Raw genomic sequence first — 20,366 nt, forward strand, 5'->3', positions numbered from 1 at the left:
ACGGTAATAATATATATTTTTTAAAATGACATAATTGATTTATCAAGTGATATTTACTTTTCACAGTTATAATATATAATTTCATTAATTGATTGGGCAGTCGCTTTGTGGTAATATCTATCAATTTTTAATTTAAGTTTTACTTGGTTAATACCACTATTTATTAAAATGTATTGTAACACGTGTTTTGATGCATTCCGCACCGTCACAATAGATTTTTAAGAAACAGTGGCATTTACCAAGCAGAATTTAAAATAAATCAAAAAGAAAAATCACTACACTATATAACTTATGAAATGGAAAGTCACAAAATTAAATGTTGAAAAAAAAAATTAAAATTTTACTATTTATTTTCAATTATCAATTATATTAATAATATATTTTTATTATTAATCAAAACACGATTAATGATTCTACTGTTTTTTTACATCTGTTTCGCTTTACGAGGGCAATCTGGAACAGTGTAAAAAAACAGTTACACTAAATAGTACAAAAAAGCAATTAAATAAGTATAATGTTCATTTGAAACAGTTAAGTTCAAACATTGAAAAATATCACTTATCAGTTTTTAATTGGTTGGAAGATATTGCTTCTTAGAAATAAACCGATGGACATATATTCTGTACAAGAAGTTCAATAAATAAATCAATAATAATAACAAAGTTACATTTGTCTATTAAATATTAAAATTGATATTTAATTGACAAATTGCTCACTCCTTTCAACGTCATATTTCAAAAATTGAAAATTTTCAGCTATGCATGTTTTCGGAATGCCCAGAACATGTACTATATCCCAGCAAAAGCGGCATATTTTTACCTTAATATTTACCCGCCACAGGGCAGAAAGTGTTGTTTTTGCATTTTGAAGAAAAGGTATTGTTTACTTATTTTTTTAAATATACTAAATATTTTTCAAATGGAGAAAAAACCTTCAGGTTTTACCTAAAAAGATCTGTTGCATTTTGTATACATTTTAATATATCCTTTAACTTTAAAAACGATCTCCTGAAAAATCAAGTTTTTTGATATTTGACGTTGTTGAAAGGAGTGAGCGAAATGTATCAATGAGGAATTGTAGATGTCAATCACATAAATTCCCTCTGTGAATATCAATGAGCAAAATAATACTGACAATCTTATCGACTGTTCTGGGGGGACTTTAGTGAAGAATTTCTGTACATAAACCATGAAACAATTCATTGTGTATAATATCAATAATGTTGACTAAGCTCTATTCACAGTCTATAAATATTTTACAATACATTGATCGGAGCATGCACGGATGAACACAGTATGTATAATGGCAACTCATTCTGGACTCACTGGATACAAATTTAACCCGAATGAGGAATGTTAATTGAAGTAATTAAACGCATCTAATAATAAATTTCATTTCTTGAATGTTTTTTTCCAATACTTTGTGGCACATTTTATAAACTTTATTATGTAAATATCCACCCCTGAAGGTGTGGATATTTGCATAATATAAGTGTTTGCAAAAAGTATCAAAAATAAAAGTGGTTAAAAACAAAGATTAAGTTTTATTTTATAAAGCTAATAAATTTGTTCTTTGCATTGTCCCAACTAGTAAATTATGTTTGATTATTATTATTATTATTATTCTAACATTAATCTGCACCCAATGGTGCACAAGACACTGCATAGTAGGTACTGATGCAATGTTATCTTGATTGTTAAATACATGAAGAAAAGGTGATCAAACCTACGCTTCCAGTATCAGTCCAGTAAATATTAGAGTGAAAAATTATTTACACTCACATATTTATTTTGAACCCAAACACACAAACACATGTGACCTCTACGTTACGGAGACTGATCTTAAATTTAACGATCACGAAATTCAAAATCACTTGTGTTATTACAGAAACACACACATTGTAATAAATAACGTCATGTAATCTTTTAAAATTTCTATACAAAATGGCACCAGACAAACACTCCTCATTCAATATGTTATCCTGGGTGGCACCCGAGTATATATTGATCTCCTTGCCTTTGGAAGTTGTAATTAACTACTAACAGCAGTGCCTTGTGCACCACTAGGTGTGGTATGGATAATAGAGAAATTAAAGTCAACTTTACCGAGCAACATTACTAATGAAAACCTAGTTTAATTATAATAGGGTTTTTTTTACAAAAATATTGTATATACATATATAGATGTGAGGAAATTAAAAGGGGACATACCACAGATTCGACATAGTCCAGGATGCACATTTTTGCACTTAATTTGTGATATTTTAAACCTAAACACGGACATAATGCCACTCGTCCTACTGGTATCAAACTTATGAGTGTATTATAAAGCGACTTGATAAAAAGGAAATGATTCATTGACATTTAAATGGAGCGTATAGCAGAGCATACCCTCCATACAGCACACACACACGCGCATACACACAGACGTATTGGGATGCCACTCCTGGATATTGTAGTGTTGGTGACTGTCGGAATAAACTACCAATGAACTATGTTCAAATGAACGACGGTTGAGATAATGATGTTCTTAGTGTCTTACATTATAAAATGGGGAACCATATCTTAAATTAAAACGTAACATGTGTTGGGTTAGTGTGTGATTAAGTTGTACCACCTTAATATGATTTTTTTTTCTTCTGACATATCGCTCACTCATTTCAAGAACGTCATTTCTTCAAAATGCAAAAACAACACTTTCTGCCCTGTAGCGGGTAAATATTAAGTTAAAAATAAGCCTCTTTTGCTGGTAAATAGTACATTTTCTTGGCATTCCGAAAACATGCACAACCGAAAATTGACGATTTTTGATTTATGACATTCTTGAAAGGAGTAAGCGATATGTAAGATATAGTGTACTTATATGTCATATTTAATACAAATATTGTAGATATAAAAATCAGATACTTAATGATTATTTTTTATAAATGCGCTACATAAATTCTGTGGGTAAACAACAATAAATCCAAAACATCAAATATTTTGGGGTTTTTAAAAAAAAAATATTAATTGCTTTTTTTTCAGGAAGTAAACATAAAATTATTGAACATTATTATATGTATACTACTAAGAAAAACTGGCGATGAAATTTCTTTAAAAAAACCCGAAGAAAATGTAATGTTTTGGATTTACAATTGTTTATTCTGTACTTATCAAATTATCCAATAGGATATAATGTTTAAAAATTGATAAATTAATACAACAAGTCAATTGGTATACTAGTCTTATTAGAATCGGTAAATATAAGGGATATATGGTAAATGAATATACCAAAAAGAAATCACGGATACATATAAAAACATTCGGACATGGGTTTGAGGATGTGTCAAAACCACATAAGGAATACTTCTATGACGTAGATTAGCCAGAAATATACCGCTGATGTAAAATATAACAGAGTTTAGATTATACTCCTTCTAGTTTATTGATATGTAAATACAGACAGTGATTTTAACAAAATAATATTCTAATTGTAAGACACAAATTCAAGATGACCAATCTGCTTCAAAGTCCAGTAAGTTAAAATTAAGACTTTTCTGTCCGAACTAGTCTAAAAGCTCCTGACATATTCCCGGGTCCAGTATAGAAACTCTCAGTTTTCATGAGGTACGAACCTAAGAAGATGACAACTATATAAAATAATCATAGTGGGATATTTAAAAAATTAACTTTAGGAACGTTAATACTATTTTGATCAGCATTGCTACCAAGTAATTATTGCAATATTTTGGATTTTAAAATATAGATATAAACATTTTTACACAGAAAATATTTTTTATCAGAATTATTGTAAAACATTGAATAATTTGGGCAAATAAGAAACACATTTGAAAATATAAAAATTAGTTATTATTATTAAATCCATGCTTCATGCTACATCATTAAAGTCAAATAAAAATATATATTTATAGTGATTTTAAAACAAAGTTATATTTTAATTAGAAAATATTAAGACTGCTAAAATTTATTAAAATGCTACTAAAATATGAAGGTTCCTAAAAATTTGACGAAAGCTAAAAATTTATTTAAGTTCTTACTTAATTTAAAAATTATGATATTAAAAAAAAACATATTAAAAGTTTATACTTTTCTAATCTCTATAAACGTTTTATCGAATCACATTGCGATAATTTAACTAACATCTTAATTTTTAGTTTTTTCTAAATATATACACACTTACTTAGAATACCGTACAGTAATTTATGCATCAATTTTGAAACAAAATATACAATATTCACAGTCGTAATATTTTGGAACAAAAACCACACATTTCACAAAACCGGTTCTTCACAAGAGACAGTAAAAACCAAATTTCTTTGGTAACATACTACTTAGTGCACCATATATTTCACAACTGTTTTGGTGTATACATTTTTTAAATAAATTATTACTTTTTACAGCTGTGAATAATTAAAGACAGGGATCAAATTATGTAATGACTTTTGTTGATTTCGGTCAAAAGTCCATTCAATGGAACCCTTTGCTTTTCGTATTAAAGACTTTAACTTAATTTATGAAAATAAGGAATTTAATTTTCAATCACATTTAACATCATTCCGCCACTTCTCACAATCAAACAAAATGTTTGGTAAAATCTTTCTATCAGCAATAAGTGAAACAAAAAATTATATTTAGAGTTATTTTTTTAGGATGTAAGTCACGCAACTTTCATTTCGCATACCATAACTTTAGCTGATATCTTCAGGATACAATATGTGTTCAAATTTTAAACTTGTAGATTTAAATATTTAAATATTAAATAATTATGCTTAAATTTAAGCAAATGACAATGAAATCTAAACAGACTCAAAAAAATCATAAATTTGTCAATAGTATTTCTTTGTGAAACAATATTTTATTATTCTATACAAAAATGTTTACGTAGTAATCAAACATTATAACATTAACACTATCTATGTACTATTAAAATCATTAAGAAAACACGGTTTTCTGGACTATTTTTAAAACCAAGATAACAAAAACAAAAACTATACATATCTTTTGCCAGCAAATATGAGACAATACTCTATTTTTACATACATCATCTTTTTCTAGATAAAAATCATGCAAGTTAGTCCATTTACAGATGACTGAAATCTATGACAGAAGAAAATGATCATGATTCACTAAATATGAACGACTATAACATTCCATGGGGGTGAAAGTACTAAATGATTTAATATCATCTTCTGGGGACAAGACACACCGACTATTGTCAGCAAAAAGGAGCACGCGACGAATGGCTACTTTGCAAGAAAGCCAAAACTTTGTTAGGTAGTAATGTACATCATAGTCTTGCCAAGACTTCATTCTGCCTAGTTATTATAAAGTAGTACAGCAACATGACTACCCAACAAAGTTATGGCACTTCAAATGCATCTCCCGAAATGTAGCCATTTGTCACTAACACCCTTTTGGCTGGAATCAGTTGATATGATGATGATATTTTACAAATAGACACCCTTAATCCACAACTATAAAACATAAGTCCTGAAGGCAAAATTGGACTTATGTAAGGAATGAAAAAAAAACCCACCAGGGTTACAAACACTGGAGATTAGTTTTTGATGTATCATTACCAAAATTCAATCGAACAGATATGAATTTCTTTATTCTGAGATCCAATATTTCTTATTTGCATTATAAAGTAAAATGATTTGAAAACACTTGTATTACTATGAAGAAAAAATGTGTTTATTTTTATTTTTAATAAAAAAAAGATAAATATTTGTGTTTTTATTATTTACACAAATATTTCAAATTTATACTATTTCTGCGAGCCTGAGCGGCTCATTATTAAAAATAGGTATCAAATTGTGGTACAGTGGGTTCGAACCGAGAAACTCTGACTTAAGAGTTTCTCGGTTTCTCGCGACAATAACCACGGGACCACAACCCGACACTATTTAATTTTATTCAAACGTCAAACAAGAGTATCACCAGATGAATGAATTAGATTTATTTATTATTTTTATAATTTATTTTATTTATTTATTATTTTTCTTTTTTTATTATTTTACTTTAAAAGTAAATTTTGAAGATGGTTGTGAAGATAGATACTGATCTCTGAAGACTACGAATACAGAAGAAAGAGAAAATGGTGATGCGATTTTCAAGACTTTATTCTTCATACCATCATCAGTCAAAATGATCATACGCAAGTGTAAAACGAAATATAATTAACCGTAAAAGTCCAAGAAGTTTAGAAACAGTAATTTATAAATTGTGGATTAAGGTCACAGCCGATTTCAAACTACACCAATCCAAAATTGTTTACTGACAATTTTGAGTTGTTACAGTTTAAAAACAGAGCGATTAGTACTGGATGTTATAATGAAAGACACGACGCATTCCTCAAACAGCTAAAGGGGGCACAGACAGAGGATGGGAGCACACGCACAGAAAGGTTCAGTCGGTACCTGAGAGCTACTGTGAGGACTGAAGGAGGAATCGAAACAGAACTTTTCCATGAGCGAGCTGGTAACGCTGGCGTACATTTCTCCACGACGATTGGTCTGCAAAATCAACAATAACCAGACGACTCAACACAAACCCGACACAACACTCCGCATCAACTCACTCGTGAATATGGTTAATTTGCATGCAATTTCAGAACCACCAACACCGACATGATAACTCATTCTTCATCTTCAAACCCTTATCCGCACACCAATGGTGCATAGGGCACGCAGTGTTTTCTTGATCGTTAACACATGAAGGAAAGGTGATCAGCCCTCCGCTTCAGGTACCAGTCCAGGGTAATATTGAATAAATATTAGAGCGAAAAAATCAATTCTATTTACTTATTTATTTTTTTACAAAAATGTTAATAATATTAGCATATAACCATTACCAAGGTAAGTGGTTATATACTAATATTATTAACATTTTTGTATAAAAATAAATAAGTAAAAATGACTACCCACAAAGTAAATGCTTTAAATATTAATAATATTGAGAATATTCATTCTCTTTATTTGACTCCCCCCCTGGGAATCGAACCCCGGACCTCCAGAACGGTAGCCGAGCGCGCTGACCATTACACTACGGAGGCGGTGATCACACATGCCAACATTGTCATCAGTCAAATATGGGATCAAAAAAAAATCATATATGATCCAATAGCAAAATTAATGTATGAATAAATTCAATACATCAAGATATCTTAAAGATGTCAAACAGAGACAAAACAACTTTTTGTGGAAAGACAATTAGTCTGGGCAGGGCTTACAACATGTCATCGGTTGACTTAAGTGAGAATTTGTAAAACGTTCCCCATTCTGCCCGAGATCAATTCTAAACAAAAAAATACTTTGTTGTGAAGCTACATCTTATTATAATTTCATAAATTGATTCGGCAGTCACTTTGTGGTAAAATCTATCCAGTTTTAATTAATGTTTTGCTTAGTAAATACCACTATTTCTTAAAATCTACTGTGACACGTGTTTCGATGCATTATGATGCGGAATGCATCGAAACACGTGTCACAGTAGATTTTAAGAAATAGTGATATTTACTAAGTAAAACATTAATTAAAAATCTTATTATAACTTGATTCTTATTTCGACTGGTTTTGAAGCAACTTTTTTTCCCCAAAACCAATTTTTTAAAGCCAGCCCTTTTTTTGATCAACCTTTAAAAAAATAAAGGTTGATTTCATGGAAAAGCTAAAGAGCGGAAGATGAAGCTTTTATGATTAAATCCTGATATTTTCATCAATCCGGGATGACCATTCTCCATCAATGATAAGCATTTGGCATTCTCAAAAGGTGATTTTAACCATGTATAAACATGCAGATCGGTGAAAACATAAGATATGTTTTTTCAATCGCTAAGTTGGTATATTATTCGAACACGTTGAAGACCAATTATATGATTGGGGTATTCTTTGATCAAATCTCATTTAGTTCCTCTACCGTAAAATGAGTTGAGCGCTGAAAAAAATATTCTTCTTACCCTTGTCTGCACCTAACGGTGTATAGGGCACTGCATCGTATTGACGCAATGTTATCTAGATTGTTTCTTTACATGAAGGCAAGGTGATCACGCCTGCGCTTCAGCTACCAGTCCAGGGTGATATTAAATAAAAGTGAGAAAAAAATAAATAACCCTTATCTGCACCCAATAGTGCGTAGGGCACTGTATCGTATTGATGCAGTGTTATCGTGATCATTACTGACACGAAGGAAGGTGATCACGCTTGCGTTTCAGGGACCAGTCCAGGGTAATATTAAATAAATATTAAGATGTATAGTCACAAATATTTATTTTCACCCCCCCCCCCTCCTGGAAATTGAACCCAGGACCTCCAGCGCGGTAGCTAAACACGCTAAACATTAAACCACGGAGGCGGACTCTTATGACAAAGCTTTAACGAAAATTCAACAGATGTCACTATAAACCTTAATAAGGAAATATAATAAGGAAAATATTGCTTAATATTGCAATATAATAAGGAAAAATAAGGAAAAAACATTCTCCTAGCAATTGGTGATTGACGGACCGAGGACTATAAAACTTGCATCTCGCGTAAGATGTGTTAAAAGTTTTATTGGAATTTGTCAAAAAATGCCTCAATCATTTCAACAGCGCCTTCTGTGTTATGTGTTAAGTAATCGAGTAGTAGAGTGTGTCTTACGTCCTGCATGAGGTGTCCGGGGAGCTGCGACAGCAGGGCGTGTATGTCCCGCGTGCGGAAGCTCTCCATGTCGGCCTCGGCCAGGTTGGCATCCAGGTCCCGCGCCAGCTCCTCGTAGCAGCCGAGCCCGCGGTACGAGCTGGACACGGAGGACAGCACGCTGGCGTGTTGGCACGAGCTGTCGCGGTAGCTGCAATCAGAGACCAACCGGTTACAAATATGCTAGGGCGAAAATGACCTTAGGTCGGGTTAGGTTGGGTTAGGTTCATGAAGACAAAGGAAGCAGAGGAAAGATCCCACAGAGAACCTAAGAAATAATATATCGCTCACTCCTTTCAAGAACGTCATAAATCAAAAAACTTGATTTTTCAGGAGAACGTTTTGTATTAAAAAGAAATATCATGCCGCTTATTGAACTTTTTACCGTACAAAAGATCTTTTTAGGTAAAACCCGAAGGTATTGAACAATACCTTTTCTTCAAAATGCAAAAACAAAACATTCTGCCCTGTAGCGGGTAAATATTAAGTTAAAAATATGCATCTATTGCTGGGATAAAGTACATTTTCTGGGCATTCCGAAAACATGCACAACTGAAAATTGTCGATTTTTGATTTATGACGTTCTTGAAAGGAGTGAGCGATATATGAGAAACCACATATATGTATTCTGCCCCCGCCTTGCGGATTGAACCCTGGACCTCCAGCATGGTAGCCCAACGCGCTAACCACCACACTACGGAAAGGGACTATTTACGCAAATTTATTTTTACAAAACCGAACTATTTACCAAAACCAGGTATTTTTTTTTTAAAGGAATAACCCGCAAAGCCTCTATTTTTAGAGGCTTGTCTGCAGGTAGGATAGCAAGGATAGGGAAGGCAGATATGAAAAATACATCACAAACACCCACACCAATTGAATATAATAATAATAATAATAAAACCCTTATCCGCACCCCAATGGTGCATAGGGCACTATCATATAAACGCAGTGTTATCTTGATCGTTTACACATGAAGGAAAGGTGATCAGCCCTCCGCTTCAGGTATCCAGTCCAGGGTAATAATATTGAATAAATATTACAGTGAAAAAATCACTTATATTTATTTTACCCCCCTTGGGAATCGAACCCGGGACCTCCAGAACGGTAGCTGAGCGTGCTGACCATTACACTACGGAGGCGGACAAAGGCGATTGAATATAAATCTTTCTAAAATTTATTTTGCAATTAGCGGAAATCAACCCGTGACGCCAGTTTCGCAGTCGAACGTCTACCCAACTACGCCATGGCGCATGCATAATAATAAATTTGTTTATAATCTTTTTGCCTGTGCTTTCACCATTTACCATAATGTCACATTTGGTATTTTTTATGCGTTTCAATAACCCTTTTGTTGCAGTTTTAAAACTACACTTTCTCTAAAGGTGGGACTGACCGGAGTCATTTCGTCGTAACGTTACGATGCGAGCATTCACATAGTTAGTACAGCATTCTGAATACTCCATCCGAAGTCGGATGCTCGCCGCAAACGACGTTACATTACGATGAAATGCTCCGGTCAGTCCCCACCTTAAGAGATAATTTTTCCTTGGATAAATGTGTGGACTTACTTGTAATCGAGGAACCACTGATAGTCGGAGTTTTCATGCGTGAAGTCCGCATCGTTGTTGTTAGAGAGCTGGTCCGCCTGCGCGGCAGGCTGGGGCGCCGCGGGGGCGGGGGGCAGCGGCAGGGGGGGCTCCGCTCCCGCGGGCAGCTTGCGGGCGGTGCAAGCCGACAGCGTCTGCCCGCCTGCAAACACACAACATAACCAAATATTAGTTTTTTCATAGAGAGAAATATGCGAGATCAAGATGTTGTTAGGTGAGGAAGGCAATGAAGGAGACAATGGTGATTTCGGCTTGAATGTTGGTGCAATATGCTCCTCGAAACTGTTTGGACTCTTCTCAATGTTTTTCCCAGATTGATCTATCACATCCTAATGTATAAGTCAATATCTATACATTTTAATGAGATTAAGTCGCCCATTGTTAGTAATCTAGAACATCTTTGGGGCTTCTCTAATCCCAGTCGAATATTGTACATTGTGTTCAAGTGTAAGAAATGAACTCTAAGGAGTATATCTAGCAAGAGTCTACGAGATAGAATAAGGAAGAACCGTATAAGAGAAATATGTGAAATCGAAGATTTCGTTAGATTTCGTTAGGAAGGGAACGAAGAAGACTATGGTACGCGCATGTCAGGGAATGGAACCATCCAGACTCCTCCACATTGCACTGCACGGCCAACCCCAAAGTATATGACTCCCGGACAGACCACCAAAGAGATGGATCGACAGCTGGGAATCGATATCGCAGTAGACTAATAATTTTGATAAAAATCTTTGTTTATAAATCTGGGTGAGTACACTAAGAGGAGTTATTTATATTAACATCTCAACATTGATGGAATTAAAAAATTAATTAAAAAAAAAGAATATGGACGTCTGGGTGTTGACCACATTTTTCTTCACCTATGTGAGATGTAAATATAAATAACTCCTAAGTGGGCACACCCAGATTTGTAGACAAAGATTTGACACACTCAAAACAAGGTACTAACATATTCAATACCTGTGGTTTTTTATCGGGTCCTAACTCATTTTTATATAATTTATTGCATGGATGACTTCTTAGATTTTTACTCCCTTACTACATTATTGAATAGAGTTACTAAATGGTTAAGTCAATACCTCCTTTTGTCCGCCTCTGTAGTGTAGTGTTCTGGAGGTCCCGGGTTCGATTCCCAGGGGGGGTCAAATAAATATAAGTGATTTTTTTACTATAATATTTATTCAGTATTACCCTGGACTGGTACCTGAGGCGGAGGGCTGATCACCTTTCCTTAACGATGTTAACGATCAAGATAAGACTGCTTTTATGTGATGCAGTGCCCTATGCACCGTAGGGGTGCGGATAAGGGTTTGAAGAAAAAGAAGAATAAGTCAATACAGACACTTGAAAGTAAAGGATAATAGAATATATATCTAAGTACATTTTCGGAGCTCTTACTATAAACTGGGCCGACATCGGAGTGTTTCAATTTAAATTCAATTGAGGATTGGTTCAGGCGACATTCATATCTTGCAACTGACAAATACATACATACATACATGTACTATTTACTTTTATCTAATAAATATATAAATCGTGTAAAAAAATTACATAAAAAAATTGTTAATCTTTTGTATATTTTTTATATATTAGCAACATTTACTATATATTATATTACTAATTATGTATTGTATTAGTTCACATCAACATAGACAAGGTGTTACGAGTACTAGTATGCAACAACGAGTGTCCTAGCCATTAATTCAAGTGTCAAAGCTAGAACGGGTGCGGGTATGGAACTACGAGTGCCTTGGCACAGATGGCGGTGCCATTGCGGTAAAAAATATATTTAAAAAACATGTTTTTACCTGTCATCGGTAAAAATCGGCTGTCCAAACTTAAAACACAGTAAGTGGCTTTTTTTGTAGTACGTTTTTTTTGCATTTTTGGACTAAGTAGGATCTACTTAGTCCAAAAATGCAAAAAAAACGTACCACAAAAAAAAATGTCCCTTACTGTGTTTTGAGTTTGGACAGCCGAAATGCCTGTCAAATATAAAACTGCGTAAAAATACGAGCGAATTCGAATGTAACTTTGAACAAACGAACATTTACATTTTTACTATCTAAATTATTTATTGCGCTGCACGGCCAATCCCAAGGTAGTCGACTCCCGGGCAGATCACCAAAGAGATGGATTGAAAGCTGGGAATAAATATAGCAGGAGGCGATCCTACTTAAAAACAGGCAACAAGGCCTACAGCCTACACCAAGCAGAAGAATAAGAGAAAAATCATTTAAAACGGTTTATTCTTCATTTGCCACGTAATCGTGCAAAAATACTTATTAAGTAAAAATTTACTTTTTTTGTCCGAAGCGAGGAATGACTCTGTGGATGATCACGCCATGAAATGGGATGGAATGAGACACAATTGGTTGATGGGCGATGGTTAATAATAGCGCCATTAAGGAATTAAACGGTCGTGTGTATTGTGTACGGCCGCGGCCCGCAACATCGCACGAGACAACATTCAAGGGACAAAGTCCTCGTGAATCAATTGGGAATAATGGTCGATCGATATGAAAATTACTCGCAATAAAATAATTCATTAAGCGTCCGGCTACGTTGAGAGCCGGTCGATACGCCTGCTTTGAAAAAATAAATATATGGAATTTTTTGTTTTTTTTTTTTTTTAAATAACATTTTTAAAAAAATCAGTTACGTCAATTTTTATCTGGGTTTAAAGAAAATTAAGTTGCGATTGAACGTATGTTGGGCCTTAAGGATATATATAAAACCCTTATCCGCACCCAAATGGTGCATAGGGCACTGTGTCATATAAACGCAGTGTTATCTTGATCGTTTATACATGAAGGAAAGGTGATCAGCCCTCCGCTTCAGGTACCAGTCCATGGTAATTTTGAATAAATATTACAGTGAAAAAATCACTAATATTTATTTTACCCCCATTGGGAATCGAGCCCGGGACCTCCAGAACAGAACTCGGTAGCCGAGCGTGCTGACCATTACACTACGGAGGCGGACAGGATAAGGATATACTAGTATTTTTTCTTTGTATCATTTCTTGAATTATAATGAAGAATAGGCGATTATTAAAATATTTCTAGAATTTTTTTTTAACGAGCATTTATATTTTGATTTACATAGGTAGATAAAAACACGCTCTTATTTTAGCTCAACATTGTGTCAAAATTTCAAAGAAAATCGTTAAGTTACTACAAAAAAAAACAAATGAATAACTTTAAAATCCGCATGGCAAATTTAAAAAAAAAACTGTCAGGGAGTCGGAATAATCGGCGGGTATGTATGAGGAGATGCATAAATGCGGAATAGGCGAAGATTGTTTGCAAAGACAGATTGGTGTGCCGTTCTATTCTCTCTGCCTAACCCTGGGGAGAAACGACATGATAGTTAATTAGCTAAAAAAATTAAAAGAGAAATATTTGTGTTTTTATTATTTACACAAATATTTAAATTTCATAATATTTCTGTGAGCCTACGCGGTTCATTATTAGAAATAAGTATAAAATTGTGGGAGAGTGGGTTCGAACTGAGAAACTCTGACTTAAAAGTCCGCGACACTAACCACGGGACCACAACCCGACGTTTAATACAGTATCTCCTCACCGAATTAGACCCACTTAGTTTTTTACACATTTTATCGAATCAAACAAAGGTAAAGAAAGCATGATAGTTACAAAGCTAATTTTTTTTTAATATGTACGTCTGTGGCAATGCGTGATTCATCCGCTCCAAATCTTCACTGATGATCAGACACAACAATACGGTGTATTATTTCTTGTTGGACCGTTAAGTTTAAGCAGACGATTTGTCAAGTTATTTCGGACGGTGATGTGGTCCGAAAGTGACGCGGGCGGGTACCGAACGGCGAGCCCACGCGCCTCGGAGCTGCCAATAATCGCTGCACTTCCCGCGCTCTCTTCAAAGGCATTTTTTTGAATTACCTAACGTCCAAGTGACTCTGAAATCTATCTACGGCTTATGCAACACCGTTTATCATGTCCCTACTCAGGCTTCAACTTTATAAGTTTCATAGCCTATGCCTACTTGCGAGTGGATTTACTCTTTATGTTTAAAGTTACTATAATTTCATGTATTTCACGAGTGAAAATTCTAGGCAAAAACACTCGCTATCTCGCTAGAGACATGAGTTTATACATTTCATTGATTCTAAGTTAGCAGTGAAGTTACTTAGGTGTATGATTTTAAGGCACTCTTCAAAGGCATACCAACCCGCGGGAGAGAAAAACTAATTTGTCTCGTTAATCCTGGGAACTTTTCTTCAATGCCAAGATAAATTTTAAAGCCGAGATAAGCACTGTCGATAAAATTAAGGCCCAATATACGATAAATCACAACTTAATTTTCTTTAAACCCAGGTAACATTTAACGTAATTGAATTTTTTTCCTTAAGGTCCAGTATTCGATAAGTCGCAACTTATTTTTCTCTAAATCCAGGTAACATTTTACGAAATCTATTTTTTCCGTAAAACACGTTTTTGTATTGAAGAAATACGTTTTTCATAAAAGTGTTAAAATAAGAAAAGAAAAGAGGTATTGAAAGGTAAAGAGTTTAAAAAATATATATATAAAAATATATTTCCTATATATATTCTAAAAAAATATATATCCAATGTAAATTCTTTTTAAAAAATCGAGAGTGGAGAGACGTGTGAGCTTTTCCGGCGGCCAGCCACTGATTGAAAACTATGTTTGCGAATAAGGCCTTAAAAACTGTTTTTGTATTGAAAAAATACGTTTTTCTTCGAAATAAATAAATGGTTTTAAAAAGAAAAGAGTTATTGAGAGATTAAGCGTTACAAAATGATAAAACTTAACTCCTAGCGCGGCCGGTCGCGTTCTGAATTTGTCGTTTGAGATGTCAGCCTTAATAAAGGTGTGTTGAGATGATTTGGGTGGTCATGTGGAACGAATGAATGAAGAAAGAACAGAAAAACAAATCTATGAGGGAAAGCTTGTACAAGATGGACCAAAATAGGTACCGTGATTCTTTTCTTCTCCGTTGCTTGATATTACTTCAATAGGATTGATTAAGTTTTATAAAGCGAAATGATACGCGTAGGACAATGGCTGAGGCATCATCCGGAAGTGTGGCACCAATTGAGACATTTCGCCTGGCGGCATCCTGTTTTGCAATCGCACTTTTTACATACATAAGGCGACGCGTGTCTGTCCATCAGCTTGAATATTGATGAATAATGGGACGACTTTCAAATGATTAAAAATATATAAATAATCCTGCAACTAAATGTGTGGGATGTTTCACCGTTTTAGTACCGTAGAACGGGCTACTTGAACTTGAATGTGTTACTTGAACCCAGTACAAAAAAAATGTATTTGGTCTACAATAATGAACGTATCGTGACAATAAGTCACCTGTCAGGGAAACAATGAATCATGTCGATACGTTTATCATTGTAGACCAAATACAGATCTAAATATTTTTTTGTACTGGGCTCAAGTAACACATCAAAGTTCAAGTAGCCCCGTTCTACGGTACCGAAGAACGCGATCGCGCTTCTATACGTAGATGGTTCCATCGAAAAAGTATAGTACCAAAACGGTTAAAGACAGATATGGTAGAACTCCAATAAATTGCCAACCTTAAAAGTTTATTAGAATAAGAGATTATGAACATGTTTTCTACCCTTTTTGTTCGCTTTGATTAAAAATGCGAAACATTTAATCGACATTGAAAGCTCTCCCAACAGTATTCCCAGATCTGATACAGAAGCATCTAGGCTTCCTGGTAGACCTCTCTTGCAAAGCAAATTATTTTATGAACTAAGTTGCGAAAATTATTAGAAAATATGTAACAAAATTGTATTTACACACAGATTTAAACACAGATTTTTTGAGTCGTATTTTATTAAGTTGTATTTTATTTAAAAAAAAAAACATAAAAATGAATATTGTAACAATCGTTTAGAGAAACAATTGTAACAATATTAATTTTTATGTGTTTTTTTAATAAAATACAACTAGTAGACTCAAAACATCTGTGTTCGATTTAAAAATTGATACATAAATTAAAATGGAGTTCTACAAATTAAAAGCCAAATCAATAAAAAAATTGTATCCCGATTTTACTGTAAATTTACATTTAATAGCTTTGAATGTCCCTATCACAGCTAATCTAAATAAAACAAGTTTCTAAAACCACAAGTGCCCCTGTGTAGGCAGTGAAAGGGATTGTTATTTAGTTCAGTTAGTCAGCTAGATCCGATTTCAACCCGACGCTGGTCGACACACAGACGCCTCAACAACCCCGACCAGCGCAGCAGACAGACACGGAACAGTGCTAAGACAAAACATTTCATCGACAGTTTGATAAATATTTAAGAATGAAAAAGGTTCACTAAAAACTTGCTGCTTTCTCTAAGGTTTGATCTGATTTGAATATTTCTGACGCAAGATCAAATAAACCGTATCTATAATACTAGGCGAGAAATTCCTGAATAAATAACAAATATTTCACAATATATTGAATGTGTCCAAATTTTCGTTTATAAGTGCTGGATTTACTGATTTCTATTGATATATCAACATAGAAGAAGTATAGTGAGATAGGAATATATGAAAGAAAGAATGACTTTCAAATATTTGAGTAATGTGGTCGGCAATCATGGGTAGAATGCTGAATATTACATAGCATCCATCTCAATAGACTTTTTCATTTAAGGTCAAGATTTTTTTTTCGATTCTCCAATCATCTTTGGATCTATTTTTTATATTAAAAGCATTGTTAACTTTGTGGTATGGTAATATAACACTCTCCTTATCATTCATCGATCACTTTGTTTAGATAATATAGAAAAATTAGAAATAAGTAAAGCAATTAATAAAGACTTACCCATAGCAAATAACTAATTAAATTTAACTACAGGTCCACTTTTAATAATATTTCCATTGTGATTAATTTGTCTTCTCTCCCTCTTTCAAATTTTAGTTTTCTATAAATGTCGGATCGTAACAATTTCTCTTTATTCTACATTTGACTCGATTATGGAATGATTATTCCGAAACCGGTAGTTACGAAGTAGTGTTTTTTTAAAGTGGTATTATACAAAGTGAACGATGAATGATAAAGAGAGTGCTTCATTTTTGGATCGTTCACATTTAAAGCAAGCAAAAAATACAGCCAAACGATGAGGAACAACATATGTAGTGAGAATATCCGTATGTAAAGTCAAAGATGCGATGCTCCATAGACAAACGTATCAACATAAGTGTCTGGTCCGTCACGGTTATGGTTAGACTAATAAAGCAAATGTCGGAGACGACCTTCGCCATACAAGCGAACACAAGCCGGTTACATTGCAAGCTTCGATACCCACAATTCGCGATATTCGATACTAAAACGAATGCACTTATTATTATATATCGCTCACTTTTTTCAACAACGTCATATATCAAAAATCGCCAATTTTCAGTTGTGCGTGTTTTCAGAATGCCCAGAAAATGTACTATATCCCAGCAAAAGCGCCATATTTTTAACTTAATATTTACCATTTTTAATTAATGGTTTACTTAGTAAATACCACTATTTCTTAAAATCTACTGTGACACGTGTTTCGATGGATTCCGCATCATTTTCAAACACCGTATATGCGATGAGATGACTGCCGAATCAATTAATGAAATTAATATTTACCCGCTACAGGGCAGAAAGTGTTGTTTTTGAATTTTGAAGAAAAGGTATTGTTTAATTATTTTTTTAAATATACTAAATATTTTTCAAATGGAGAAAAAACCTTCAGGTTTTACCTAAAAAGATATGTTGCACAGTAAAAAATTCAATAAGTGGATTGATATTTATTTTTAATACATTTTATTATATTTTTAAACTTTAAAAACGATATCATGAAAAATCAAGTTATTTGACATATGACGTTGTTGAAAGGAGTGAGTGATATGTATTAATTACATTCGTTGCGATTACTTCATACTTCATCGAGAGAATACTCTGGATCTATTTTCATATGGAGTTCCTAGAACTGTTCCAGTTTTGGCAGTGATAAACATTATTAGCTAGTTAGTTTCGTTAGTTAAATTCGAGTCCCAATCGATACGCAGACGCCCCAACAGCCTTCACTAACACAGATACATTTCTTCTTTTAACAGTTCACTCCTATTACATTCTTCTTCTTCTTCTTCTGAACCTTATCCCCACTTAATGGTTAGGACACTGCACCGTATTGACGTTGTATTGTCTTGAGCGTTGCTTACATGAATGCAAGGTGATCAAGCTTGCGCTTCAGGCATCCAGTCCAGGGAATATCAAATAAACATTGTGGTGAAAAATCACTAACATTTTGAGTGTGTCTAAATAACTTGTTCACAAATCTGGATTATCTCCAATTAAAGGATTTATTTTCATAATTTTTTTTAAATAATGTTGTAAATAAATTAAGTAGTCAAATTTTAAGCTAAAATAATAAAAATGAAAATGATATTTTCTGGCGTTTCTCATGTATGTGATTATAATCCAGGATTCGGACCTCACATATTAATATAAGAGTTTCTGCTCAATAAAAAGCTTCTTTTCATCTCACCAATAGATGTCTCTAATGAAATTGTAATGATTCAAGAACAACGTTTCGGAATCTTTTCATATATATAGAACTTGCAAGAATTTGAGTAGTGTGGTTGTCAATCATGGGTAGAATTGGTGAATGTTACACGTGTAAAGTGATCAATTAAACCAGCCTATGACGGTCTTCAGCCCCGTAAATTCCCGGACTTTTCATTTATTTCAATATTTATTTTGACCCCACCTTTAAATCACCACCGAAATTTGCAAAATTATCTTGGCGGTTTAGGAAGGTGAGTCGACAGTAAATTCGGCACCGATTTTGGGTTAATCTCGAACCTCGCATACTCGGTGGGCTAGTATAATTCGGGGATTTGGAATACTGTCACGTTCGGCGTAACACACCGGAGCGATGGATCATACAGAATCAATAAAGTACAAGACGCGAGATGCGACATTACATGTTTCATTCATGCCGTGTGCGTAATGCCGCAGACGACAGTACGACAGCCAAGTAATTTTGCAGCGCTTTTTTCATTCAATATTTTGTAGGCAAATTTTCATTTATTTGTCCATAAATTTATATTTTATAATCAAAATGTAACTTTGTTTTAAAATCACTATAAATATTTTATTATAACTTCATTATAATGTCTACCGGTTTCGAAGCTAACCGCTTTTTTTAAAGACTGATTAATACTAAGTTATAATAAAATGTGTATAGTGATTTTAAAACAAAGTTACATTTTCATTATATAATGGAAAATCACAAAGTTAGTAAATTATATAAATTTATATTTATACATAAGTAAGTGTATGTCTCTCTCCAAGCACAAGAGTTTAGTCTCTTTTTTTAAGGGGCACAGCGTAACTAGTATAACCATTTAAAAGAAGAAGCTTTTTGGGTTATCCCTTTAAAAAGACTAGTAAATGAATTGAATTGTAATATTTTTTGTAACTATATTAAATAAATTTGAAAAAAAAATATATATTTGAATTGCCGCTACTGTCTGTATATGCTTATTCGTTTCAAGATATAAAAAAAACTAACTAACTAACCATCACGCCGCTTCCCCGCAGGGGTAGGCAGAGAGAATAGAGCGCCACACCACTCTGTCCTTGCAAACATTCTTCGCCTCTTCCACGTTCATGCATCTCCTCATACATACCCGCCGATTGTTACGACTCCTAACCTGACCACTTTCAAGATATAAATGAAATTATATGGTTGTTTTTACATAAAATGCAGTTCCACCGAGAAACGTCAGTACAAAACATAAAATTTAATATTGAATAAAACAATTGGTTAAGACCGATTTTCCCCATTTTCAAAATCCACGCAGTATGTCTAAATCAATAAAAATATTTATTTTTATTACTTATGAACAAATATCTTGGATTAGTAAATCATTCATCGTTTGGCTGTCGAAAATAAACCGATTTATGTTCGTTACATGTATATTAAACTTGTTATTTATCGTTAAATATCGTTACATTACGAGCCAGGTCAATTCTAGAACTGAAATACTAAAATAAAAAA

At 33.7% G+C, this 20,366-nt stretch overlaps 1 protein-coding gene across 13 annotated transcripts in view; it reads right to left on the reverse strand.

Annotated features, from left to right (window-relative positions):
* The window catches only part of LOC148310996 (uncharacterized), a 154,297-nt gene that overhangs the window by 25,131 nt on the left and 108,800 nt on the right, over positions 1 to 20,366 (reverse strand). For 8 of the 13 annotated variants that reach the window (XM_088257506.1, XM_088257504.1, XM_088257501.1 and 5 more), the window contains 3 exons: positions 10,249 to 10,429; positions 8,639 to 8,828; positions 6,419 to 6,514 (listed from right to left, as the gene is read on the reverse strand). In XM_088257506.1, the coding sequence (XP_088113632.1) occupies positions 6,419 to 6,514; positions 8,639 to 8,828; positions 10,249 to 10,429 (467 nt within the window). Of the gene's footprint in view, positions 1 to 2,210; positions 2,429 to 6,418; positions 6,515 to 8,638; positions 8,829 to 10,248; positions 10,430 to 20,366 lie in introns of those variants that run through there. The other 5 variants (XM_088257502.1, XM_088257503.1, XM_088257511.1 and 2 more) reach the window with 2 other exon arrangements.

This window comes from Brachycentrus maculatus, unplaced genomic scaffold (genome assembly GCF_059751285.1).
Source record: "Brachycentrus maculatus isolate JH-2025_06_01 unplaced genomic scaffold, ASM5975128v1 h1tg000081l, whole genome shotgun sequence".
NCBI lineage: Eukaryota > Metazoa > Arthropoda > Insecta > Trichoptera > Brachycentridae > Brachycentrus > Brachycentrus maculatus.